Source organism: Centropristis striata, chromosome 8 (assembly GCF_030273125.1).
Source record: "Centropristis striata isolate RG_2023a ecotype Rhode Island chromosome 8, C.striata_1.0, whole genome shotgun sequence".
Lineage (NCBI taxonomy): Eukaryota > Metazoa > Chordata > Actinopteri > Perciformes > Serranidae > Centropristis > Centropristis striata.
The window spans coordinates 12,841,006-12,854,414 of record NC_081524.1 but is presented as its reverse complement, the minus strand read 5'-3'; the positions used below and the strand labels follow the sequence as shown (position 1 = coordinate 12,854,414).

Below are 13,409 nucleotides of genomic sequence, written 5' to 3'. Positions count from 1 at the left end.
GAATTAACATGAACTCTGACGGCTTGAAATGATCGCTGGTGCTTTTCATTTTACTAACACTTCCTGCCTAAATGTGTTTTTCCCTCCAAACTTTATTGTATCAACAATTATACAAGACTTGCAAACCTTTTGTAAATACTAAGTCTTCAATTACAAGTAAGCCAAGATGACTAAAGAATTTGAAACAAGTTAAATACTAATAACAACAACTAAGAAAAGTAAAAAATAAAAACACTGTAAAGTTTACAGAGGTTATACTATAACAGCGTTTTTGTTATTTGCAAATATATGAAATGTCCTGTTTGACATGGAGCTCTGTAAAATTTGGCATTTTGTTTAAATATTTTGATTTATGGATATATAATTTATTCATAATAGATTAATCAAATAGAATTGTGAGCAAAGAGTCCTGTCATATTTATTGAATCCTAACTGCATTTTTCCACAGTAATATGAAGTTGGGGTAAATATGATCAGCAACAAATGGAGACAATTTACTCCACAGATGTTTTGTATGTGGACTAGCATTTCTAGCATTTCTCTGAGCTCTCTGCAAACGGTGCAACTTACATGAATGTCCTTCTTGAGTTTTTGCAAATATAGACTAGTTAAATAAAATCGGTTTATCATCTTAAAGGATATCTCTTAGACTTTGTTAGTCATGTGCTGTTCATTTTGCTCACACTTCCTGCCAAAATGGTGATATAAACAAGACAAGTCTTGTGACGTGACAAGTTCTATTGTAGTCAAGGCCGGATGAACCACATGGGCAACTGGACAATTGCCCAGGGGCCCCCGACCTCTAGGGCCCAGGGCAGTGTGAGCACAAGCGAAATATTTGGTTATCTCTCGCTAATATGTTAAACTGTCCATCGGCGCCGTCGGTCACAAATTAATTTTGAGGTGAATTCTATTTAAAATGAGCTGAGGACCAAAATGCTACTTGATTTTAGATTCTTTATTCTTGTTTGTGTCTTGTCTTCCTCTGTGATGCATCTATCAATTCAATACATTTGTGCTGGGATTAGGTGTTGTTAAATTAATATTGGATGTTTTTAAAGTGGTTGCTTACTTGTTTTTTTTGTGAAAATTGAGGACACTTCCCTCCCGATCATTTTCTATCTTTTTGTACGGTGTCCTTGCCAAGAAAGGCGCCTTCCAAATAAAATGTATTATTATTATTATTATTATTATCTATGTTGTGGGTCAATTTCACCAGATTATACTGATGCTGACGTGTTTTGTTTGGACATTGTGGTGCATTTGTAGTTCTATGAGTGTTTGCACATCTGTACATGAAAATGCACTTGATGACAGTTAGTTATTGATGTATTGAGTATATTAACTGTATATTACTGTAATTTATTCTATATTTTGCCAGATTATTGTGATTCTGAGGTCGTGATGATGGGGCCCCTGAATATTGCTGCCCAGGGTACAGCAGAGTGTTAATCTGGCCCTGACTGTAGTGGAGTAAAAAGTATAAAGTAGCATGAAATTAAAATACTTACAGTAACAAAAGTACTTACTATAAGTATAGTAACTCAGGATTGTTCTTACAGAAGGTACAGTACTTGAGTAAATGTACTTTTTCACCACTGCAAACAAGCTCAAGACTAACTACCACCTCGGAGCTAAAACATGCTCCACTCATATCATTTAGAGTATTACTGAAGTTTAACTTTGTGTAAGATAAAAGAGCCACTCCACTTATTTTACACAGAACACATATGTTTACTCATTCTGTTGAGAAATTCTCTACATAACATAAAGCTTTATGAAGGCTTCTGTGCTTCTGGAGGAGCTTTTTAAAGTCTGAGAAATTAATATACAGTACATGTTGTCATCAAGGTTATTTTGTCTTGGGCTTGGCATTTGCACAGCTTTTTTTAATTTATTTTTTTAATCTCTGACATTTCCTTCAGCTCATTGGAGGTGTTGAAATGATTACTCAGGTACCCTTTAATTATAGTTTGTAATGTGTGTGTCTTCTTTTTCTGCAGCATGAAAGGGAGCAGGTGATGACCACCAATGTTTGGCTAACACAGGTGAGACTTCCCAGTTTATTCCACATCTTACCGCCAGTACATAGTAACTCTTTGTCACACATAGAAAAGGAAATTAAGACAGAAATGTTAATGTGGAAATGTTACATAGAGTATTATAGCTTTGAATATCTGTTTGTGGATGGTTTTGCATTAGAATTCTCAGTTTTACTGCGAGGTCAGTTTAAGTTCATCACACACCACAAGGGACTTAGATGGTAGTGACAAATGCAGACACTGAATAATGCTCTCTCTACAATATAATATAGAATACATGATGATTTATATTACATAATCATGGGGCCACAGTGTTATTTACCAGTAGACCATAGCATATGAGCACTGGTCCAGTTACTGGAGGGGGCAGATGCATCTCTGTGTCCTTTAAGTTTCACTGGTTGTGGCTGTGTAGAGTTTATAATCCTGCCTCCACTCATGTGGAGCAGCAGCCCTGAGAACTGACATGAGTGGTGAAGTGTCACACAGTAAGAGAGACATCAAACAATACACGTCCTCCAAGATCCAAAATCTGACAGGAGAAAAATGATGAGTGAGTTGAAATTTATGAGGAGGGGACACAGATTTTTTTTTTATTTAACGCCCAAATCACAGATAACTGATGACACCAAAAGCCCTTTGCACAAATTTTGACCCCCTATTGCCCAGCTGGTGAAGTTGGCAGTTTGTGGTTTTGGATGAGACCTACTCTAACCTCTCTCTGTGAATAATGTGACCCTGACTGAGCTGTGACCCTCTTCTACATGGCTGGCTCTTTGTGTGCTTCCAGCTGAGGCCTATAGCATGGTAGAACATGTAGATATACACATTTACAAGGTATACAAATGCAGTCAGCCACATACATTGGCAACATATGTGCTTGCTTTGGAGGGCAGGTGTCAGAACAAATAACACAGACGTATGTTTAATTTGGACTTAAATTTAGATCTATATATGTCTGGTTTGTGTTAAATGTCATTATGGATGCTGCATTTTTGATTAGATTGTTTATAGCTTAATGCATTTTTCTGTCTCATGTTCACACGGACATACACTTGCACCTGAGCAAAAGAGGATTTATGACATGTAACAGAGCGTGGAATGGCCATCAGCACTCTATGGATCCCTTTGCTATCGGAACACAGGGTAGCCAAGGACAGCTGTCCAGAGCCAAGACAAACTGTAATGACCATAATACATCAGACTTACTGCAGATGACCTAGCATGGGCATTACAGCTCCAACATGGCCATAACATAGAAGAGCCAGGCAGAACTGCTTTAACAGGTCACAGAGGCTTTAGTGTGGCAATGTCGATGACTAACCCACAGCATTGAGAACATGATAATGTTTTTGTTTTTTGTTTTTTACATAAGGTTACTCAGAGGACAGGGATATGTTTGCAGATGCATGCATGCACACACACACACACACACATACAGAGGAACAGCCTTAGATGCCATTGTAATCATGCTGATTGGTCTGTGGCTCGGACATGAACGCTTCACTCTCTCTCTTAGGCTAAAAGTATGATGTAAGCATAGAGGGACACACAGCACAGGATGTTCCCCAGGCTTGTGGTGTGTCATATTGACCACCGACAGACAGACAGACAGACAGACAGACAGACAGACAGACAGACTGACAGACTGATAGACAAACAGACCTTCTCCTCTCCTGCTCCTCCTTGTTTTTCTGTGTAATTGGTGCACGAGTGATTAAGTATTTTGTTTTTATTGGCCCTAAGGAGTGGCAGGACTATCGTCTGACTTGGGTCCCTGAGGAGTTTGACGGGATGCTGAAGGTCAGGCTGCCCTCAAAACACATCTGGCTCCCTGACGTGGTGCTCTACAACAAGTGAGTCACTCACTCACCCTCCTACTCTCACTTCTGAAGACACACATGGATGCATGCACACTCACAAACATGCAATGCGTACAGTTCTCGTATTGAATCGATAATGTTTTAAAGTGAACTCCCAGGCGGTAAGATCCAGCTGCCACCATTGTAAGTCACTTTGGATAAGAACATCAATTAAACGCCAGAGGTTTAACTGTGTAATACATGCAGGCCCACCACACATGGATGAATATGTCCACTGTAATCTGTTCAAATCACTCATGCTACATTACTATACAGTACCTCCGAGTCTCATGAGACACTTCAAAGATGGAGTCATCTGCACAGCACAACCAGATAGATACACATACAGTAGATGTATACAGTTAACCGAAAAAGAAGCACACACATCTTAAGTCTTTTTGGGTTAAATGTGTGATGTTTTTCTTTTTCTCTGTATATGCAGAAACACTTGATAAATAACTATAAAGGGGCCCCTGTGGCAAAAAATAAATTTTGTTATCAACTACTCCCATTCACAGCCCTACTTTGCTCTCCTCAAAGTCACCAGACTCCATTGACAAAAACAACATTTTACATGGGAGTAGCTGGTTACAGTTGCCTCGATTGGTTTGTTTGTTATTGTGTGACTTTGGTGAATCTACATTAACTCATCAAAATGCCAAAGTCACACAATAACACAAACAATTCTAACAATATTCAGCTCAAGGCTGCAGTTGGTCTGCAACTCATGTGTTCTACAGGATGAAATCACTGCTTTTGTCAAAGGAGTCTGGTGGCTTAAAAGAGAGCATAGATAACAGCTTCAGTTGCCGCCATGTAAACTTAAACAGGGCTGTCTAACAGCAAGGTAAAACTTTGAGAATATTTGAAATTAACTGTACATTTACACTCATATTGGGACTTTTTAATACTTTCCCTGTGGGCTGTTGTCCACTTTGCTCAATTTAAAATCCAGACTTGAATATAGGTCTGGGCAATATGACTAAAATTAACCATATGGCAAATTTATACAAAAAACACAATAAAAAAACCAATTAACTTTAATGCATTTTATCTTTTCACAAGCGTGAAAGAGAAACTTGCTTTTTTAGTTTTCAATTACAATTAGCTTGCATGTCTGAGGGAGCTAAGGATGCAGACCACTCTTCTCAATGTAATGGAAACTGAGTGTCAGCCTACAATATGTAAATCAGCTCATCAGAGTACAGTGATCTGTCTAGCCTTCTCCGCTTTCCATGCCTCAGTCCTTACTTTAGTGAAGATTAAAAGATCGCTGACCTGCAGAACTCTGGATAAAATGATCCCGCTAATCCCACGAACCCCTCATCGACATGCTATCCTTCCAGTCCTCTTCTCTGCCTCCAACTCCTGTCAGTCACCTAAAAAGGCCGATCAGCTCTGGAAACAAGTAGTAAAAACATTTTGTAACTAAATTAGCAGGAAAAGTGTATCTGAGAGTGTACCTTGGCGTGGGTCAATTTTTTAATCAGTCTAAAATGATGAATTATGCTTTTGCATTTGCCACATTTAACAGCATTAGCCATCATTAATTAGTTCTCTTGTCAAGAGCTTAAGTTAAGTGGGAATTCAATGTAAAGCTTTAATACTGTCAGCTAAATTCTGACCGAAGTGTCTAATTTGAGCTGTTGAACTCGACCCTATCGGACCTGTGGGCCGTGTTTCCTGTCTAGACTGCATGCTCATCCTGTTCCTAGTGTTTGTAGAAGGAGGAGCGACCCTGCTGCCCTGAGACGCCTCAGAGCCCTGTGACTTCCAAGTCTGTGTGTGTGTGTGTGTGTGTGTGTGTGTGTGTGTGTGTGTGTGTGTGTGTGTCCTGGAGCTGTTTAATTAACCCGTCTTGCATAATGAGATGCGTCATGTTCCACCGTTCCCAAGATTCAGGGGAAATATCTCATTATACTTCTTGTTTACAAAATAGTTTTTTTTAAGTTAATGCATAAAACAAAGGTTTCTGTTAGTCTGACTTCTCTTTCGACTCTTTGTCCTCTTCTCGCTCAGTGCCGATGGGGTGTACGAGGTGTCGTTCTACTCTAACGCAGTGGTCTCCTATGATGGCAGTATCTTCTGGTTGCCCCCGGCCATCTATAAATCAGCCTGTAAGATCGAGGTCAAGCACTTCCCCTTTGACCAGCAGAACTGCACGCTGCGCTTCCGCTCCTGGACGTACGACCGCACCGAGATCGATCTGGTTCTCCGTGCTGACGTGGCCAGCATGGACGACTTCACGCCCAGCGGTGAGTGGGACATCATCGCCCTGCCAGGCAGACGAAATGAGAATCCAGCTGACCCTACCTACGTGGACATCACGTACGACTTCATCATTCGCAGGAAGCCTCTTTTTTACACCATCAACCTCATCATCCCGTGTGTGCTCATCACCTCACTGGCGATCCTGGTGTTCTACCTGCCGTCTGACTGCGGAGAGAAGATGACACTCTGCATCTCAGTGCTGCTTGCTCTCACTGTGTTTCTGCTGCTGATCTCCAAGATTGTGCCCCCAACTTCACTAGATGTCCCTCTTGTGGGGAAGTACCTGATGTTCACTATGGTCCTGGTCACTTTCTCTATAGTCACCAGTGTGTGTGTGCTCAACGTACACCATCGCTCGCCCACCACACACACCATGCCCCCTTGGGTTAAACTGGTGTTCCTCAACAAGCTTCCTGCCTTGCTCTTCATGCGCCAGCCCAGGAACAACTGCGAGCGCCAGCGGCTGCGGCAAAGAAGGAGGGCCCAGGAGCAGAAGGAGGGTGGGCGCAGCGGGGAGGCGGGGGCCTTGATGGTGGGGCTCGGGCTGGGCAACGCTGGAGGGAACGGAGGGGCAGCCTCCACAGGGGTGTTCGGCAAGGAGGACAATGACCCCTGTACCTGCTATGTGAACCGGGCGTCTATTAAACAGTTTGGAGGGGACCTGGGAGGAGCGGGAGGGGGATCCATGGATGGTCTCAACAGGGTGAGGGATGGCCGGGAAGGGGGCTCTGCAAATCTGTCGCGGGGGAAGCAAGCAGCAGGAGGTCCTGCTCTGACTCAGGCCCTGCTGGCTCAAGCCTGTCCGGGCTTTGAGGAGGCTGTGGAAGGAGTACGCTTCATCGCCAACCACATGAAGAGTGAGGATGATGATCAGAGTGTGAGTATATTATCTATATGTTACCATTTACAGCATTTGGCAGTCTCTGTTGCTCCTTATCATGGTTCAGCCTGTACTGGACTATTTAGGGTAAGAGTGATACTGATAATAATAAAAAGTAGGATAAACAGATAACAGATAGCAATATATTGTCAGTTAGGTCTTGAGTTTGGAATTTTGTCCATTGTCACTATGGCTTTTTGGAACCAGAAGCGACTACATGCTAAGTTATCGGCTAACGCTAGCGCTTTACTAGTTTGGTCATTTTCAGACACACTAATTAACTGTTCAGGGAAAACAAAGTAAAATATAGAGTGCTGATTAACCCCTGTATGCTACCTGCTTAGCACCAAAAATACAACAACAGATGGACACAATAAGGAACTATCTTGTGAACACAGTGAAGAATTTAGCAGCTAAAGAGCCGGATATTTCTGGTTTGGCAGAAACTAAAACAGAGGTGAGAGTAAATATTGGACTTGGCATTCGCCAGGTAGCCAGAGACACAAATGCTAATGTTGTCACCTGACTGCTGGATGTGTCACTATCGCAGTGCTGACACATAGAGGCAACCATTCACCATTCAACCATTCACGCTCTCATTCACACCTACGGGAAATTTACAGTCACTGATTTAACCTAAGCTGCATGTCTTTGGACTGTGGGAGGAAGCCGGAGGCCCTGAGAGAACCCACGCTGACAGGGAGAACATATAAACCGAGAGCCGCAAGCCGGATTGGAACGTGCAATTTGCTGCAAGAAGAAAGTACCAACCACTCCACTACCATATAGCCCTAATAGAAATTACATTGTTTGATTACATAACCCTCAAAACATGAAGTGATGCTGATGCCAATCAATCCTTTATTCCTGCAGTTTACTGCTCTGCCATTTCTTGCATACACTTATATCATAATATATACATACTGTGATAAATAGATATATCAGCCTGATGAGGTGTGAAGCTTGGGCTCTCCTCCATATTAAAATAAAGTATTATCTTGTCTCTCTGTGGATAAAATCATCTTCTTTTATGTGCACATAAGAAGCATCATGAGCAGCACAGCTCTGTCCTTTCAGTGCCATATCAAGTTATAGTGACGATACAGCCAAGCAGCAGTCCCGTTTAGCTCTGCCATTTGAAACGCATGGGGGACTACACCGGAGCATAAGCAAAGGAGACAGATCTGGTGACGCAATCATAGCTCTCTGAATATTCAACACAGACATGTAATTATAGCAGCGGCATGACGTGTGCATATAGAAGGAGTACAACTGGAGAAGCGCTGGAATAGAGAAACCGAGACAGCCGAGTGAGGGTGGCATTTTTTTATCGCTTCTCCTCAAGGCATCTTAGAAGACCAGCCTCCTCTCCTGGAATGAAAGAAACTGACACAGGAATTAACAATCCTCTGTAATTCTGTCCATCATCCACACAGTTACCGTCCCGTTGCCATGCCGACCGCTTTAAAATCCTCCCTCTCCTGGCACAGTGGACGACGTGTCAGCTCTCCCTCTCCTCCCCACAGTCTTCATCAAAGGGGGTTACAGTGTCAGCACACCCCTCTGTTTCTCTGTCCTCCATCACTCACTCTCTCGTCCCTCATGTCCTTCTGCTCCTCCTTGACTTGTGTTGGACCTCATCAGAGCTGTGTGGCAGAGCTAGTCTCGGCTCACATTAACCCTTCACCTCCATTAACCCTCTGCATAAGGAAAAGCAGGGGGGTAGTGAGCAAGAGAGAATGAGAAGGAGAGATGATTCCCCTCACCTCAAAGCCTTTACACACCAGGGAAGAAACTATTCCTGGACAATTATTCATGTTCAAATATTTCACACCGAGACCAAAACTAATGTCCATCAAAATTAAAGTTTCACACAATCATTCATTCATTCATGTTTTTTTTCTATAATAAAGCCACACTCAACTCTACTGACTGGAAATGTTGTAAGAAATAAAATACCTTAGTAAGTACCCCCATTTGTGAATTTTACATGTGTTTTTACTGGTTTTTACGTGTCTACAGTGAACTTCAGTGGTTGTAGAGGACATTAAACGTCATCACACCGGACACGGACAGGAACTCTCTCACTAGTCTTTCAGTGCTTTTTCAGTTTTGGTTTTTCAGTGCTCTTGCAAACAATAGTTTTGCTAGCTTGTCAAACCTGCTGGTTAGCTTGTCGGAGACCATCTGAAAAATAACAATAGTAACGTAGAAGTCATGTGACCGTGGTGTAGTTGGCTATGGCATAATGTTAGCTTTTTGCTTCTATTGGCTGCATTAACTTTTCAAACATCATAAAAGTGGTGTTCATTTGTGAAGATTATCCTGTTAAAGAAAACGCATAGGCATCAGGAACGTGTGTTTGCCACAGAGCTTATTTTCTGCAATGATCCAAAATCCAATGCAGAAATCCCATAGGAGAAATCTCAATATACTTCAGGGCGAATACGTTTTTTCCTTTGCTCTCTATAGTATCAAGTATCAAGCTTCATCGCACTGGTTATAAACAGTCTGTTTATATTCGCATGTGTTTATTATATGTTGTACAGAGCCTTTAATACAAGGCTTTATGATCAGTTTTCATGATAAAGGGCAAAAGGACAAAAATGATTGACATTCAAGAATCTATTGAGCACATGAGCATAAGTCATTATTCTCTTCGTTGGCTTGTTTTTGTAAGCATTCAAAATTCACATTGAACAAGTTTAATCGGGAAAAGATGCACTGTGAAATACGAAAGACATACAACTTTTTTCTGCACAAATCACTTGCATCCGGTCTGAAAAGATATTTAATAATCTGTATCTTCGACCTATCTAAACCCCTTTGTTCCCTCCCCCTACCACAGGTAAGCGAGGACTGGAAGTACGTTGCCATGGTGATCGACCGCCTCTTCTTGTGGATCTTTGTGTTTGTGTGCGTGTTCGGCACACTGGGCATGTTCATGCAGCCGCTCTTTCAGAATTACACAGTCAAGACCATCACCAGCTCGCCAGGCTGACCATTCCCAGACCAAGAACACGCTCACCTGACAGCTCCCCCGACCAATCAGCACAGCAGGACAAGGGCCGACGGTGGGGGGGGCGAGTCTGGGTTTTATTGTGTCTATTGGACTGGAAAGCAGAACTGGAACTGAACAGCAATCACGCCCATTACCTTTATAGTAACGTTTTTGCAACGAAAAACTGTTTTTCTTGGATGAAGAAAAAGGAAAACACCATCATACTCTTACCTGCAGTTTTTTGTCCAGATGTTTAATGGACTGACCTCCCCTTTCTGGTGGAAAGGTCCCTCCCTGCTCTCCTCTTCAGCCAGTCAGGGAGCGAGGATGCTCTGATTTACTCCTTGTTGAATCTTAAGCCAGCCTATCAACACTTTCCGCTTGACTGCTTAATTGACACATGACATGCCCGCCTTCTATGACATTACTCATCCTGAATACCGACTGATGTCAGAGGGAGCTAATCAGAAAGGGAAGGGAGGTTCATAATAAGGTTCTTAAACATTTATTTTATTTTTTCAGAAGTCCACTACATCAGTGAACTGATTCAGTATATTTTATCATAGCATAGCAGCTTACCACAGTATAGCATTAGGAATATATTATTAAGATTTCTCTATGTGTTAGCTCATGCAAGGGTCTGTGGCTGATAGAGAGGCTATGGTGTGTTGTATGATTGTATAGATAAAACAAGAATGTGATATAAACTGTACTACACAGCCTGTGATGCGCACACTAACACAATATGTGTACATGCAACAGCTTGTGGAGGAAAATACATAGAGGGTACTCGAGTTAAAGATATAGCCAGGTTGCATTACGTGATGAAAGGGATAAAGTAATACATGCATGGACGGGGTTTTGCGTAGAGAGCTGTGCACAATAAATAGAGGACAGCAGCAGCCTGCTGTGCCAGAGTGCACAGCTGCAGTGAGATGAGTTCAGCTCCAGAGAAACTGAGGAATCTGAGCCAAGATGGTGGATAGGACCTCCTGTACGATGGACAGTGGAACATGATTTCCGCGAGATGTAGGGCTCAGTTGAGATGGAGCAAATTTTAGAAACATGTAAATCAAATTATATTGATGACAGGAAGGGATTTCTATCATGGAAACGATGCTATTATGTGTATTAATATGTAATTTCATATTTCAGTATGTATTGTTCAGAGTATACATGTACGCGCGTGTATGTATGTGTATGCGTGTCCCACACCCCAATGCATTCACATCTGTCGGATAGGATGTTCAGAAGAGCATACTACCCCTCCCTTCTATTAATCTCTGGCAACCTCTCTCCGGTTCTCTCTCCTTTATCTGGTCTTCCATGGGCAAACACATTTCTGACATTAAGTCCAATTAGAATAATGATTACCAACATTCTCTGCACACCTATTCATTACAGCAGTTTTCCTTTTCATCACGGACTGGCTGATTTGTCTTATTTCAACAATCTTCCTGTGTTCCCTGACAACCAAGTGAGAAGCAAAAAGCCTTTTTCAGGCACGCAGGGAGTGGGGGGGTGAATTAAATTTTAAGTAAACAAGAGAGAAATGACAAGAGGGCCAACGCTGAAGCAGTTGCACCAGGCAATAAGTTACAGATGCAAAAATAAAAAGCAGAAAAGAAAATACAGGTAATAGTGCAAATGTTATTGATTTGAATAATGATGTTGCAGACTGGAAAAAAACAACAACAGGATAATCTGACCACAGCAAGCACAATCCAGATAGTGAGGAGGAATGAAGCAGGATAGGCAGAGACGAAAGACTGTTAGTGTTGTTACTCCACAGGAAAGCCACTATAAACTCTGGAAAAAATGCTGTCTAATCCTCAGTCACTGTCATTCGCTGTGAGTTTCCTCGGCTTTTTTACGGTAGTGTGGCCAAGTCTGCAGCTCAGTTCTGGACCGGGAGCTCTCCCTCTCTGTTTCTGTCTCTAGAGGATGGGATTATGGAAGGGGGGATCCCCAACAGATCCCAAACAAGTGTGAAAAGCCTATCAGAGACCTGTGAAAACTGTAGCCTGCACGGCTCCACACGGACAAAGTGCTGCTGTCCACTCTTTTTCTCTCTCTTTGACCTTTCCACTCTCCTTCCTTTTCTTCTCACTTCCTCTCTTATCATGCCCCCCCATCTCTCACCCTTCTCCTTCCTGACTCTCAAATCTGCTCCTGTGCACACCTTAAACAGTCCAATAAAGGTTGTAGGTTCAGATTAACCAATGTATGTGTCTGTGTGGCATGTTTTTACTCTCTCTCTCAAACACACAAACACATATGTGACCTATAGTCAATTACTGTATCACCCAAACTTCCCATTAATCTTACACCACCGGATAGAATGAAAGAAAGAGCCGTTTCCTGGCTTTCTAATGTTCAGGCTGCCAACTTCCTTTTTACACACTCACAAACACACACACACACACATACATTCACATTCCCGCAGTACTTTTTTCCTTCTAGGAAGCAGGGCTTTTTTAAAACAATCATGGGTGTAGTGCCCAGACAAGGTCACTTCAAGCCCCATTATTCTGCTGTAAAAACAGTAATGTAGGTACAGTCAGTACCTGCTTAGATCAGCACATTATCAAAATTGCATATTTTTTCTCTTACCTGCAGGTCTTTTTATCAGACTGCATTGCAAGGTTATAATAGTTTGGGATTTTTCATTAGTTTTAGTTTTAATTTCGTTATGAATTTTAGTTAGTTTTGTAACCACGCAATACAGTTTCAGTTAGTTATCGTTTTTTTAAAAACTCTAGTTTTCGTTATTTCGTTAGTTTTCGTTAACTGTAATAACCTTGCTGCATTGTTTTGATGTGAGTTTCAGAGTGATGGAGAAATCAACATAGAAATGTCTGCCTGTTATTTGTATCCGGTTACTCCCCAACCCTGAATGGAACTGTAAGCAGTGCCAGAAAAATACAGTGAGCATAGGAACTATTTTCTTTCTAGCATAGTTCCTACATCAAACTCCTCATAACAAGGTCTGTGGATTATCATGAGTAACTGGGTCATGATTTCTGTAAAGAGACATTGCTGTTGAGCTTTTCAAATGTATTTTTTTGCTGCTTTGAGCACCACAAGCGAAGTGCCATATAGTCCAATTATATTCAAGAGAAGACATGTAATATATATATATATATATATATATATATATTCTGGAGTGATATACCCCTTCAATTACCTCTTATACTATATATTTTCTTAATATAACATAAGTATCTCTTTGCTTGTGATTGATAAATTTATTTCTAATTGGCATTCATCCACTTTGGGAATGAAGTGCTGCACCTGTGTGTGTGCGAGGTAATTCAATAAGCCTCTACTGGATTCCAGAGAGGGCCATTTGC

General features: G+C 41.7%; 1 protein-coding gene across 1 annotated transcript in view; it reads left to right on the top strand.

Annotated features, from left to right (window-relative positions):
* chrnb2 (cholinergic receptor, nicotinic, beta 2) overlaps nucleotides 1-13,182 on the top strand; it is a 29,932-nt gene extending 16,750 nt beyond the window's left edge. The window contains exons 3-6 of the mRNA XM_059338677.1: nucleotides 2,004-2,048; nucleotides 3,789-3,898; nucleotides 5,924-7,052; nucleotides 9,904-13,182. Of these exons, the coding sequence (XP_059194660.1) occupies nucleotides 2,004-2,048; nucleotides 3,789-3,898; nucleotides 5,924-7,052; nucleotides 9,904-10,056 (1,437 nt within the window). The 3' untranslated portion in view covers nucleotides 10,057-13,182. The remainder of the gene's footprint in view (nucleotides 1-2,003; nucleotides 2,049-3,788; nucleotides 3,899-5,923; nucleotides 7,053-9,903) is intronic.
* Nucleotides 13,183-13,409: the final 227 nt, after the last annotated feature.